This window comes from Hipposideros armiger, unplaced genomic scaffold (genome assembly GCF_001890085.2).
Source record: "Hipposideros armiger isolate ML-2016 unplaced genomic scaffold, ASM189008v1 scaffold_980, whole genome shotgun sequence".
Classification (NCBI taxonomy): domain Eukaryota; kingdom Metazoa; phylum Chordata; class Mammalia; order Chiroptera; family Hipposideridae; genus Hipposideros; species Hipposideros armiger.
Genome location: NW_017732330.1, coordinates 129,104 through 144,337, shown reverse-complemented (window position 1 = coordinate 144,337; position 15,234 = coordinate 129,104). Strand labels below are relative to the sequence as shown.

General features: G+C 40.2%; 1 protein-coding gene across 1 annotated transcript in view; it reads left to right on the top strand.

Moving 5' to 3' along the window:
* Positions 1-15,234, top strand: part of DGKK (diacylglycerol kinase kappa) — a 133,890-nt gene that overhangs the window by 46,303 nt on the left and 72,353 nt on the right. Inside the window, exons 2-4 of the mRNA XM_019631046.1 lie at positions 4,820-4,930; positions 6,609-6,689; positions 8,714-8,818. Coding sequence (XP_019486591.1) covers positions 4,820-4,930; positions 6,609-6,689; positions 8,714-8,818 — 297 coding nt within the window. The remainder of the gene's footprint in view (positions 1-4,819; positions 4,931-6,608; positions 6,690-8,713; positions 8,819-15,234) is intronic.

The following is a 15,234-nucleotide window of genomic DNA, read 5'->3' as shown; positions in this document are numbered from 1 at the left end:
TACATGTGAATTCTTGTTACTCTTCTAGTCAATCTTAGTCATTTTCAAAAAACAAAAGAATTTCCTCTCACCCATCACGGATTACCATTTGCGTCTTGGAGGGAAGTTCATTAGCAGTTTTAGTACTGAGTTCAAGTACACACCCCGCCCCCACCTCTTTTTGAAAGTTCGTTTTATGTCACTTAGCTTTTATGAAACATCTACATTAGTGCCTGTTTTCACTTACCAAAAGAAATTCGAAAAGAATTTTTGCTTTTACAAAAAAAAAAAAAAAAAGGAAAACTAAGAATTCATTGTTTTGCAGCAGCACTCACCCTGAGCAGCAGGAGTGGCCCCACCAACCTCCTTGCCCAGGAACTACAGCCAGCATCGCACCATCAAGCCCCACAGCTTTGAACTGTGTGTGTGAACATCTCTGCTTTATCTCGATTTATTTTGTGCATCCATTAGTAAGATGTGACCTAAGATATCAGAAAAGTCTAAGAGAGCTTGCAGCGTAAAACTGGACATAATTGTTATCTTAGGTTTTATGTGTTATTTGGTATAATTTGGTAGGTTGTTTTTGGGTCTGGGAATGCCCAAAGATTTTTCCATGTTTTAAATTAATGGAATTGTTTCTTTGCTTTACATCATTTCAGCTTACCAAAGGTTTCATAGGAACACTCTGCTTTTGGATAGCTCTGTTTTCAGAGCTTTTCACAGAACACCTTTTAATTCTTAGCAATCTATGGTCTTGTCTTTCAGGACAAAGTTTGGGGGGTGGGGTAATGTGTTCTCTCTGTGGTGTACATGCTAATTAATCAGGCACTCCCAGTTTTCTTGTCATGGATAGAGTAATGGAAACAGCACAGAGCCCACCAGCATTCTGTAATTGTGAATCCTCCAGCAAAGCAACAAAACACCCCCAAGCCTCAGATCTACCATCTGGAAATTAGAGGTAACATTGCACATGGTTGTGGCGAGGGGATGATGAGATGATGTTATCTGCAAGAGGCTAGGAACTGGGAGGCACTGTATAAATCCTCTTATGGATTAGGCAAGGGCTCTCCTTGCAATGCCTCCCTTTGCAGGATGTGTTTGTTTGTTTCTTCCAATTTTTGTCTTACATCCTTATTAAGTTTAGTGGCCCCAAGCAGGTAAAGGGTCATTTGCATGCACATATTTTATTGACTTGAGGTAACCCATTGATTGAGTGATTTTTAGCTTCTGCTTGTTCAAATTGGCTTCCAGGGACTGCTTATTGGGTTTTTAAATAAACAATGGTTTATTTAGAAACAGTGATTGGGTTAATAAAAGTGGGATAGAGTTTAAAAGGAAAGAAGCTACAGGAACTTGACCTTTTCCAAACCCAGGTTTGGATATTTGTAGAAGTTCCAAGTGGATGATATAAAGCCTGTGTTTAGAACTTAAGAAACTCTTATATGGCCTTCTAACCTTTCTCCTTACTATACATAAATCACATCAACATTTACCTGCTCCCAGCTTAGCGATATATATGTCACATGTATAAGCTCCTCACACACAAACTCTGAACTCATGCACTGCAACCTCCTCTGATGCCAGGAATACCCACTACTCACTCACTTTGTCCTCTAGAGAAAGTGACAGTAGCTATAGTCAGAAATTGCAAACTGCTTGCCTGTGGGCCAAAATTGGCCTGAACACATGTTTTCTTTGGCCCTCACAAATTAGTTTTTTTTAATTTAATTTAATTAGTTGCTAACATTTCAATATTATAAAACTTCTTACAAATTTTAGCCTGGATTGCCAGCTTGTCTTTAAAACTGGAATGAGCAGGGGGCCAGCCAAGTGGCTCAGTTGGTTAAGAGCTCGCTCAAGAGTTTGAGCTCTGAGCAACAGCGGTTCGAGTCCCGGCCCAAGTTGAGCTGCCACTGAGCTGCCAACAGGTGGCAGGATGGCTCAGCTAATAAATAAATAAATAAATAAATAAATGCTCAGCTAATAAATAAATAAATAAATAAACAAACAAACAAAAACAAACAAACTGGAATGAGCTGGTAACACTGGTCAGCATTCAATCATAACAATTATCTAGAATTTGGTAGCAACTAGGCTTCAGCTCTCCAGTCCCCTTGCTAGGTCTTGTTGACTCTTCTGTTATCAACAAGCATTGAGTAGACAGCCCTGCACTTAAAGCTAGTGCGTTCAAAGTGACCAGTTTATTCTCATGGGACAGAGAGAAGATAATTGTGATTTGGCTGGTGTACCCAATGACAGGGTGCATAAGTGGACAACCACTCATTTGAACTAGAAGGTAGACATGTAGGGCAAATAACATGAAGACCCAAGGCTCTTTTTCAAGTGGTTCTCTGAGCTCACATAATTTTGTGTTTGTCTACATGAATTATCCTTCCCTTCCCCTCCACTCCCACTTATCTATACCTTTGAGACAGGTATGGATACCTTTGATACCTTACAACTTATTTTTATTTACCTGCCCCGAAGGGCCTAGCAAAAGGTGGAGTCATAGTAGGAGCTCAGAAAATATGAATGAGGCACTCTATCCAATGACGGATGCATCACAAAGTCTTTATTTTCTTGACTGTGACAAATGCTGGGTTCATGGAATGAGAACTGAAGGTTTTGATGATTTGCTGTATCTTCAGATTAATGGATTAATTAATCGTTTTTGCTGTGTCCTTGGATGAATAACAGGATGTCATTAATTATCAGGGAACAAGCAATGGAAGAAAAGAGAACATTTCTTAAGTACCAGACAGGGGAATTAAAGAATGGTCATTACTAAGGGTTGATGGAAGGAAGTAGCTGGGAAGAAGAGGCTGAATTCTACTTATTTCAGTATTTCAAATCACCAATGTCTGGGAATCTTCTTAAGGAACCAGAAGGCCCAGGGCTCTGGGAATCTTCTGGAGGAACAAATCTTCCTCCTTGCTTTCTCGTTGCCACCTCACTCCATCCTCCTATCCCTGAAAGGAACAGCAAGGGAAGAGAGCTGCATATGGCAGCAGGAGTAAGAGAAAGCAGTTAAAGTTGAAGGTGACTTTAAACTGAAAATGGAGAGAAGGAAAAAACATCTAGCCAAAAATTGTAAAATGAGCTATTACAGGGGATGCCATGTATGACAGAATAAGAATAGCAGAAGAAGCATTTAGTCATTAACAGACTAGAATAACTGGAAAGGGGCAGGGATAATGGGTGTGGCTTCAGTTGTACAAGTTGGAGCAGTGACAATTTTGAACTTAAGTCTTTAGAAGAAAGGGATAAATATGACTGCCTAAGTATCATGAATACTTAGTATGGAAGAATATATGGCATAGAGGTGAGAAGGTGAGGTTAGAGAAAACCAAATACTGTCATTGATGGTGTATACCGTAGGCCACCTGAGCAGAGAAAGGAAACAGTGATGTAATCACAATGTTTAGACAAGACTTGTTTTCTATTGATGACTCAGTTTCAACAATTTAAATGTAATTTCTCACTCTTCCTGTTACCTTCCCCTTTTCCACAAGATCTTATTGTTCTCTTTGTCTTGACTCCTTGGCACCATTATTTTATAAGCATCTCAAGGGTGGTACAATTCCTCGAAACTCCCATGAGTTATCAGGAGGACTCAGGTAAACATGGATTGCTCATGAACTGACTTTTCAATTGACATACAGAGGTTCTGTCCATTAGTATTATCTTATTGGTTAGAGAATTGAACATAGAGTGTAATAGATGCGTGCCTATTTGGGAGAACAGAAGTAGCAAAGAATTGTTTAGATCAGGGTCTCAAACTCAAATGCCTGCTGGAGTCAGGTCCCTATCTGAAGAGAGCAGCTGCTACTCCATTCCAGCTGATTGTTTCCATGTGAGAATATAGGTCCAGTGTTACCAGAGGTTCTGTTTATTTTAAAGAAACAGGAAACTTGGTGTTTAATATAAAATCTTCTGCCTTTTAAATAACATCCACTAATTAAAAACTTTGAAAAGCACTAAGTGGGGGGGCCTACCAAAACACTTCCTCAACCACCCAATGGTGAATTCTAATTTAGATAATAGATGGAATTCATGGTAGAACCTTGATTTGGTGACTTAAACTAAGTCTGGCTCTTTGTCCATTCAGTATGGGTTTGGTTCCAGCTTGGTGGGTGTGAGTACTTTTCCCAAATGGTTAGAATCAGTCTGTTCAACAAGTAACTGATAAATCAGGGGTCAGATTATGAGATACGTAAAGAAAGTAATCAGAAGGCAGTTCCTTTTTGGTTGTCTTTTTGCTCTCTCATCAGACCATGAATCTCTTGAAGGCCATGGTAAAGACTTTGGTTCTAAAAATGTTGGGAAGGTATTGTGTTTGTGTGTGTGTGGGGGGGGGGCGTTGTGAGCAGGTAAGGGATGCAATCCAACTTAATATTTTAAAAAGGAACACTCTAAAAGAGCTGACAGGAAGGCCCTGTCTAGAGCTACAACCTGGAAGATTCCAGAAAATCTGCCTTTATTTAACGCAGCCTCTTTCCCTACCATGTGTTCTTTCCTAAGCATGTTGTTCTTATATTTATGTGTTAATGTCCCTCCTCCCCAACTCCTACCACCAATGGAGACGTTCTCCATGGTTCTCAGGCCATGTGTCCTAAGAAACGTATAGCCTATATCATCTTGAATGTGTTATCCAAGAGTAACCAATGCCTTTTCTGATTGAACTAACGGCCTTGAGTTCTTTCCTGGCCCTCAGGCCATTTCTCAAATATGTGACAGAGATAGAGCCCTCCAGATATCTGATCTTCCTAACTGAAAGGACAAGTGATATGGTCTTGCAAATTGATCTAATTACTCCACCTGCTATGCTTCTATCTTTCAGAAAATACTGAAGGAAGGACCTCTGCTAAAGAGCTGTAACTCCTTCCAGAGGTGGAAGCTTAGATATTTTCTGGTTCGAGGACAAAGGCTCTGCTTTGCACATCATCCTGCGGTAAGAGAATACTATATTCAACTGGGTTAGTAGGTAGATGCCAGAAAACGTTCTGTGAGTAAATGGGCTCATATGTAAAGACATGTTGGCAAACATTAAGGCAAAAGTTGAAACCTATTCTTCCTTTAATTTGTTATTTTGGGACAAATGGGGATACTTTTCTCTCCCTTCCCTTTCCTATTTCCCTTCACTTTTGTAGATTCCTCAATTAGCTGCTACGCCCAGAACTAACTATATAATTTGTGGAGCCCAGCACAAAATAAAAATGTGGGGTCCCTTATTTAAAAAGCAAGGAGAAATGCCAGTAAGGATACTAAAATATAAAGCAGTGATTTGTCAGGGCATCTTTTATTTATTATTAAATGTCATTCTAAGTAAATAAAGATAAATTCTAAATTATTAGCAATTTTACCATCCATCGGTATGTTGTACAATGCTAGTTTTAAAAGCAAATATAAAAGCATCTAACGCATATGAAGAACCACCAAAATTATATAATTTGTATTTAGTCACTCATACACACACATATATTTTGTTCTTACCAGTACACAAAACTGCACAAAATTAACTCGTTTTTATTTCATGTCTTGATACACATTCTACCAACACTCTCTGACTGAAAGGAAAAGGAACTATGGGTTTCCCTGTCTTTCCTTTTCCCTCAATGTTATTATTTTCAGCATAAATAATTGGCTAGTACGGGGAAGTAACATGAGTAACAAATAATACAATAGGGTTCCTTTGTTGTTTATGTTTCTTAGAACACCACTCCTGTGTTTGAAGCAAGTTCTGGTTCCAACAGAAAGTATGGCCTCTCATAGAGGGCTGTCAGCTCCCTTACTTACTCAGCCATATATGTAACATGCTTACCTTGTATTTTCTTTGAATCTCACTGAACTCCCACATATCATGAGTCCACTGAAATTCTATGCTCATGGGCATAACAAATGCAAATGGAGTGACAAAACATGGGGTGGACAGGCATATTGTGCATATCTCCTGTGCTTATGTTCATGACCCATTGTCCCACTGGACTTCACTTATAAAACACAAGTTCAATGATAAACTTATTAAGAATTTCAAGATTGCAACAGCAGAGCATTAAACCAACTGTGGGGCCCTTTTGAACATGGGGGCCCTGTACGACTGCACAGGTTGCATACCAGTCCTGTCTGTATCCATAGTATTGGTTTCCTGCTGCTGGCTGGATGTTACCTACTATAGCTTGTGTATGCCGAGACTCAGGCCTCAAACTGGATGGGACTAGCAACAAAGTCAAAGGCTGCCAGTCAATAAAACAGGAGCTAATAACTCCTCTCTGCTCCAGTAGGTCCCTGGCTAGACATAGCCCATTATCTTCTCCAGCATAAACCTTTAGTTTTGAATAATCTGAATTACCTAAGCCTTCCTATTAATCCACATCAAAGTTTTAGGAAGAGTTGTGTTTTGGGTTTATTTTGTTTGTTTATTTGTTTGTTGTTTGTTTTTTCACATGATATATCAACAAAAATCATGATGTTAAATAAATCCCAGCACTCAAGCCAAAACAATGATTGCATCATGACTGTCAAAAAAGCTCTAGTGTGTGTGTGTATATGTGTGTGTGTTTACTTTTTAGGGTCTCTTTGTCTAATTAACCAGACGGTTCCTTTTCCCTCTCCCTCTTATATCTTTGCAGTTTGCACGCTTTGAAACAATTGATCTGTCTCAGGTTGCCTTGGCAGAAACTAGCTGTAGAAATCTTTCCCACAGTTTTTGTGTAAGTAAGATTGGGAATGACTGAATGGGCAGGGGTGGGAGCTAGCTGGGAAGCGAGTGGGGGAGGGGTTGCCACACCCACTTGCTGCCTCTTAGGAGTTCAGGTTTCTCAAGTCTCCTTTGATCCCAAAGTGTGCGTGGAAATCCACTTAAGGTAACATTACAAATGAGTGGTGAAGATTATTCATGTAAACAGTTTTACCAGCCCACCGATAGGGGGGAAAAGTGATGGCCCTGTTCCCTATTACCAGACAGTTAAAAAGCTGAGCTGATTTGGGGTTAGGGGTAGTGACTACTACAAAAAAAGTCAATCCTCCTGATGAAGGTGATTAAGGAAGAGTATCACTGGGAGGCTTTCAAGAGACTCCAAATATGTTATAGAAATAATCAGGGTAATCGAGCTACATGACATTCTCTCCTTTGATGAAGCAGATAAGAACCTAAATCCAAAGTGAAAGTTACCCTATGCTGAGATTACTGATGAGAGTACCTCAAAGAAAGCAGAGGATTTTCTAGGGAAATATCAAGGGCTTGGAACTGCTGAAATTTCTTAAGACTTTTGTCATTCAAGTGAATCCAGGCCAGAAAGCACACCAAAAAATAGCAAGTCCATTGACTCAGGAATTCTCCTAGCCACCTCCTGCAAAAACTGTCATCTCCCAGCCTAAATGGTGGGTTGTGGAGACTGGGATTCCTCTTCAGGTGGGTGGAGGGTTATACCTAGCAGACTAAAGAGTGCAATACATCGCCCAAGTCATTGCTTCTATGGCTGGTCCACATTCTATTCTCCTTTGGAAGAAGAGCAGCTGGATGGAAGAGGAGACCCTACTCTCATTTCACTCTGATCACATCACACTGACCCAGGGTAAAGCTGAGGGCTCTGTAGACCCAGTCCCAAAAAATTAACCCTTGGGCAATGAGCATACAGGCTAATGGTTTTGGTCTCTACTCTGCAAAGAAATCCCAAAGGCTAGGTTGCCCCTTAGCCTAATTAAAACCTAGAGACACCCTCAAGCATCAGCCCCACGCAAGAAAGGGTTTGGACCAAAGGAGTAGCTGTTGTCACAATTCCCACTAGTTCCTATTCCCATCTATCATAGAATCTTGCTGTGCTATATGCAAAAGGAGAAAGAAATTGCTTGTTGATTTGGTGAATTCTAGTTCCAAGATTTTTTTTGGGGGGGGCAGGGTGTGGCTGATAGTAAAAGCAAGTAGGGCCACTAAAGCAATGACTGAGGCTATAGCTATCCGTGCTCCCCCCTGCCCTCTGGGAAAAGACCAAGTCATGACCATGGTCTACTTCTGCTAGATCCTCGTCATGGCTTTTTTCATTTTTCCTGCCTGGGATTTTGTGAGCAGGATTAAGAGAAACAACGGTAAAATTCATTTCAGATTGTCCCTGACCTTAAGAAAGAAAGAAACTGGATTTTTAGATTTCTCATTCCATTCTTACTCTCCCCCCAAACAGAAAGAGGCACACCCTGATGAAGCATATACTCTTTTACCATTTTCAAGTAGACAGAGCAGCAGTAAGTGAGTCGGATTTTCAGGCAACCTCACTTGAGTAATAGATGAATGCATGGCTTAGTGTTTAAAAGCATGTGCTCCAGAGCCAGAGTCTGGATTTCAATTCTGGCTTAGCTTTTTATCTGCTAGGTGGTCCTGGGCAAGTCATTTAACTCCTTATGCCTTGTTTTTCCTGACTACAAAGTGGGGGGAAATGCCTATCTCATGGGGTTGTAATGAAGATTGAAATAAATAATATACATAAAGTACAATAGAACAGTACCTGGAACATAGTAAATGCCATTAAAATGTCATTTATTACTATTATCATCATTATTATTTTGGGTGGATACCTAAAGGGCTGAGCTGCAAATGGCTCTGGGAACTTCTGCCTTGTATTTAAATAGTGGCTTGGGTTATGCTTGGTAGACCTGCCTAGGTCCTTGGAGAATTTACATGCTTTGTATGGGGGCAAATTTGTGGAGTGGGAATCAGTGAATAATGTGACTTTTTGTTTAGGTGATCACACCACAACAAAAAGTTACCCTGGCTGCACCCAACCGGAAAGACATGGAAGAATGGATTAATGTCATAAAAACCGTTCAACAGGGAGAAATCCGTAAGGTAAGGGAAATAGCAGAGAATCCCCACAACTCTCAGGGATAAACACATAATTGACTACATTAGTTAAGCCACTTTTTGAACAGGGAAATAATAAGATAGAAGCAGAAACCATCTGGTTAGGAATTATAGACGAATATTGGTAGAAAATTTATTGAAAACTATTCGTCAATAGGAGTAATTCACCTAGACTCAGACCTTGGTAAGTATGTGGTTTAGATAACTCAGTACACATCCATTTGACATGCAGATGTCACTATATGCCCAATGGATGTGGCACTCAAAATGTATGGGAGCAGCTAATTTCGACTGCTGCTATAACCAGCAGTCTTGATTTGGGTCTGCTGAGTGACCACAGTAACAGCTCAGGAAACAGAGGCTCACAAAAGAGAAGGAACCATACCAAGATGAAACTACTCAGTAGCAAAGCCAGGACTTGGACCCATGCTGTGTGACTCCAAAGCCTATGTCCTTACCCACTATGCAATTCTGCCTCTATGTTCATTGTCCACCACAAAATAAATATAGAGGGGAGAGCAAGAAGCAGTCCTCCTCAGAGCTTAGCAGGGTTCTTTTTTCTCCTTAGCAATACCAAACCTCTGGCCGCTACTCCCCGCCACAAATGGTGCCACCATTCAAACTCCGGGTTATGCCCTCAGCCCACTATTCTGCAGACCTGCCACAGTAGAAGTTATGTAAGCTTCAAGAGGGGAGGGGACTTTGTCATTGGTTTACTGAGAGCAGTGTCTGGCACATAACCGAGCCTCATCAAACATTTTTTGAATGAATAAATGAATCTGAGGATAATCTTGAAGCCAAAGAGAAAGGGAATGATACATGGTTCATCCTAAAGCACAGTTGTGCTCTGAAGGTCTTAGAGATAAAGGGAAATATGAATCTACCCTTAGAAAGAGCCAGATATCTTAAATAACTAGCAAAAGATAGAAGATTGTTACAGGCATTTGAGACACAGCAGTGTAGACTGAGGCTTGATGAATAATGGGTTTTAGAAGTACAAACAATGCCGTGGAGAAAAACCATTTGTCCTCACCTCCCTAAGACGTCTCAGGCTTTTGGCCACTCGTTTTCATAACTAGAAATTCTGCTATTCATGGCTATGAGTACATGAAAAGTTGACTGACCTGCTGCCTAGGTACCTCTCCACATTTCATTAAGGCCCCTCACAGGCCCACATTGTGTATGCTTCGAGAGATTCTTTGCTTAGAATCTCATTATGGTCTTTGCATGACTTAGCACTCAGCATTTCACTCCTTTGTGATTTTCTTCTTCCTTTTCTCATGGAGAAACATATCCTGTCCCTCTTGCCCACCCGCAAAGAGGCCACTATGGCACGGCATTAGAGGTAGCCACAAAAAGGTGTGATTTCCATGCTCCTCACCCCTGTAGACCAATCCCTTCCTTTCCCTTGGCTTATCTGTAACCAAATTGGAGTACTTGTCATGAATCATACATTTTCTTTTTTTTGAAACGTTTATATATGGCGATGGAAAGAGAAATGACTCTGGGTGGTGAATCACACATTTTCAATTTGGCAAAAAAGGTCACGTAGGATATTTTGAATGTTAATTATTAGTCCAGGAATGCAAAAACATCTAGAGAAAGCCATAAGAGCACTGATGTGCAATTCCTGACTCAATTGAATTAAACACTTTTGTGTTGACTACCCAGCACAAACTAAAAAGGAAAAAATAATAATCTGCCTGTTTCCTCTTTTGAAAGAGCTGAGTTTCAGGTTGTAATCACAACTTCGGTGGAGCTGCTCCAGGGACCTAAATCGATTAAAGAACATTTTTAGCTGATAGTGAAATGTCTCACCACCAGCATCTTAGCAATTCATCTTGCTTGAGGCTTAACGAGTCAAATATGCTTTCTCTCATATATGCCTTATCTCCAATGCTCTGTTCTATCCTCTGTCACCACCAATGCCTGATGTGGGATGAAGAAAGATTAATCTTAAACTTAGTGGTCTATTAAAGTCACTCCAAAGTAATTGGAAAACCTATTGGAAACTAGTCAGTACACGTTAAGGACTGAGCCCCTACCAGATGCCCAGTTCTGTTCCATAGAGAGTTGAAGCAGTGTAGCTGCTCCTGACCTCAGTGATCTTTTTAGGTAGTTGGGGAGAGAAAATATACACGAAATAAATAATTACATGACAGTACTCAAGATAAATAACAATTTTCAGAGATGTCACAAGGCAGTGCATGATCGATTGCCAGATGAATAAAACAGACATTAAAGTGGTATGGGAGTTCAAGGGAGGAAGAGATAAGTACGGGCTGGAGTCCTCTGGGAAGTTTATAGAGCAGAGATTTGAGTCTGACTTTGAAAGATGAATAGGATTTTATTGGTGGCTGGGGATTAGGGACAGGCGGAAGTCCTGAGCAGGGGAATTGGCATAAGCAAAAGCTGAGTAACAGAAAAACAGAACTTTTCTGAATAGAGTGAAAGGGGGACTCTATTTGACCAGAAAAGTTTGGGAAAATGATTTAAGAAGTATGTCTGGTGTCACTCCAATAAACTTTAATTAAAAAAAAAAACAGAAACAAAAACAAAGTATGTCTGGAGAGGTAGGTTGAGCCTGACTGTAAACAATTATCAGTGCTAGGATAAAGAGTGGGGAAGAACTGCAACATGATCAAAGTTCAGTTTAAGGATAGATTAGAAAGGGAAGAGAGTTTATCAAAGGGATACTTTAGAAATACAAGCTGGATTAGACAAGGGATAAACTGGAGGCCAGAAGATCACAGAGGAGGCTATAGATTAATGCAGGCAAAGCAAAGTTAAGACCCAGAATAAGGATAGAAAGGGAAGACAAATAGTAGATACCGAGTTGGGGTTAGGGGAGAACCTAATTATATGAGAGAGGCAAAGGAGAGAGAGAAGTCACAGGCAGATGAAAGGTTTGAGCTTGGGAGACTTAAAGAAAGAATAAAAAATAGAAATAAGGAACTGTATGGAAAACTAGGTTGAAAGGTTGGCTGTCTCTAATAATGAATTGTCATTGAAGAAATGGACCTTAAAAGTCATCTAGGTTACAGATTCTAAATTTTAAAGCACCTTTACTTGAATGCTTCCAAAGATGGGGAACTAAGATTCTTGCAAGAGTCCATTCAATGTTCCTAAAGCTCTAAATTTTAGAACGTTTTTTCTTAGTCTTCGGCCTAGTAGAAAAACTTTCTAATATTCAGTGTGAGCTGCAAGAATGGCATCAGCTGCTTCTTGTGGTAGAAAGTTCTATGTCATTGGAAGTATTTAAAAGAAACTATTTAAACAACTTCTGAGAATGTTGTATAGAATATTAATTTTTCATAGTGACATCAGCAAGATGTCAGACTAGGTGGTCCCAATGCTTTTCTTCTCCCCTACAAAAACAAAAAAATAAACAATTACATGCCAACTAGAATAGAATAGCTCTGAGAGTATTCCAAAATGCAATAAAGACGCTGCAGAAACTCTATGGAGCAGAGAGACAGAATGGCCACATAGAAAAGCATAGTAAGCAGTTTACCTGCGTAGCCTCATCCCCTGGTCTGGCAGAGCTTGGGGCCAAAAGAAATCTCTTTGACCTGATCTCCTCCCACAAGGGAAAGGGAGAGCAGGAAGACTCCAGCAGCCCTAGAGTGGCTGAAAAGGTGGAAAACAAGATCCAGAAATATGCTGTCTGTAAGAGACAAACTTTAAAATTGAAGACAGTATAGGCTGAAAGTGAAGAGATATAAAAGATATTTCACTCCCACACTATACTCCACATCCCCACATCCCATATGATAGATATGTATGATATCTGGGGGGGGCGAGGGGGAGGAGTGGGGTGGCGGATTGGAGGAGGGGCGTTGTCACTTTGAGGGGTAAAAAGTACAACTATTGCACTATGTTGTACACCTGAAAATAATTTTTAAAAATTAATTAATTAATTAATTTTTTAAAAAAAGAAAAGATAGACTTTATTGGTGACGCTCTCCCTAGAAACAAAGGAAGACATTATATAATGATAAAAGGGTTAATTCAATAGGAAAATATAACAATTATAAATATATACATGTAACCAAATTCAGAGTACCTAAATATATAAAACAAATAATGACAGATCTGAAGGCGGAAATTGGCAGCAATACAATAAAAGCAGGGACTTCATTGCCCCACTTACAATAATAGATACAACATGCAGACAGAAAATCAGTGAAGAAACATCTGACTTGAATAACACTATTGACCAAATGGACCTGACATATACAGAAATATCCACCCAACAACAGCAGAAGACACATCTTCTCAAGGGCACATGGACCATCCTCCAGGATAGATAACGTGGAATGACACAAAACAAGCCTCAACAGATTTAGAAAAACATGAACATCATTCCAAATATCTCTTCTGACCATAATGGAATGAAATAGAAATTAATAACAGCAAAAAAAAAGGAAAAATTCACAAATACGTAGAAACTAAACATTACACGTACAGTCTTGAACAGTCATTGGGCCAAAGAGGAAATCCAAAGGTGAAATTACTCTTTAGCTCATGCATAGTGTCTCCATGGCTAATGGTTTGCTCAGAATGGATACAATTCACACTTGTTGTCCCCGCATAATTACTAATAGCTCCCCATTTCAGTGCTGAAAGTGTCCTGATTTGGATGATGGTCACCCGACCAATGGCCAATCGGGGAGAACCAAACATTCAGTAATAGTGGTTTGTATACATGCCATGCTTTTTCATCTATATCCCAAATGGATTTTTAACCTGTGTCAACTACTAGAAAGGCATATGACATACTGTATTAATTTCCTAGGACTGTCATAACAAACAATCACAAACTGGGTGAATTAAAGCAACAGAAACGAATTCTCTCACAGAATTAGTTTCTCTCCAGAACACAGTTCTGGAGTCTAGAAGTTCAAAATCAAGGTGTTGGAAAGGCCATAATCTCTCTGAAAGCTCTAGGGGAGAATCCTTTTTTGCCTCTTCTTGGCTGCTGGTGATTGCAGGCCTTCCTTGGCATTCCTTGGCTTGTAGGAAGGAATTCACTCCAATCTCTGCCTCCATCATCACATGGTGGTCTCCCCCGTATCTGTGTTCTATATCTTTACATGGTGTTCTTCTCTATGTGTGTATCTGTGTCCAAATTTCCCTCTCCCTATAAGGACACCAGTCATTGGATTAGAGTCCACTCTGATGCAGTACGATCTCATTTTAAATTGATTATATCTGCAAAGACCCTATTTCCAAATAAGGTCACACTCACAGGTACTGAGGGTTAGGATTTGAACATATTTTGGGGGAACACAATTCAACCTACAATAGTCTACCCTCTAAACCTCAAAGTTCATGTCCTTCCTACATGCAAAATACATCCACCTATCCTGACATCCCCAAAAGACTTAACCCATTCCAGCATTAACTCTTAGTTCAAAACCTCACATTCTCAATAATCTAAATCAGGTATGGGTGAGGCTTTTGGTATGGTCCATCTTAGGAAAAAATTCCTCTCTATCTGTGGAGTTGTGAGACCTAGAAAAATTATTTATTTGCCTCCAAAATGCAATGCTGAGACAGGTATAGGATAGACATTCCCATTCGGAAAGAGAGAAAATGGAAGGAATAAATGGGTTGCTGGCCTAAAGCAAGTTGGCAAGTCAGCAGAGCAAATTTCGTTAGTTTCAAGGCCTCAGAATAATTCTCTGGTGGCTTGGTATTCTTTCCTTTGCTCATACCCTCTCAGTCCACAGTCCATCTCTCTAACCAAGGAGGTACCCCCACTCTCTGGAACCAAGAAGGCAGTGTCCCCACCCCCAGGCCTGCACTATCTAGGTCTGTGGTGGCAGGGGCAATATCTGACCTATGAGCCACTACACAGCATCCCTGCTGAGCTCTGAGCCTCCTTGGAGTCATTCTTCTATTTTCTTTAAGGATAACACATGTTCACAGCTGAGTAGCGCCATCAGCCTATTTTCTGCCTGTAGAATCCCTGAAGTCTGACAGCCTTACTTCATTTTGAGCTTTGTATGTCCCCCTTCAGTCCAAGCTGGCAGTGTTTCTGCTGAGATAGTTTATTAAATCCATGTGTCACACACCTAATCTCTCCAGCAAAAGTTTGTCCAGCTACACCCTTAATGCTCTCTCCAGAGCATACTTTCTCATGTTCTGCATATGGATAGGCTGATAACTTTCCAAATCTTCCAGCTCTGGTGACTTTTTGCTTAATAGTTGTGCTATGGACTAAATTGTGCCCCCTACAATTCATATTTTGAAGCCTTAACCCGCAATGTGACTGTATTTGGAGACAGAGATTTTAGGAGGCAATTAAGATTAAATTAGGTCATAAGACTGGAGTCCTAATCTCATAGGATTGGTGACATTATGAGAAAAAGAGAGCTATCTCCTCTCTCTCTCTC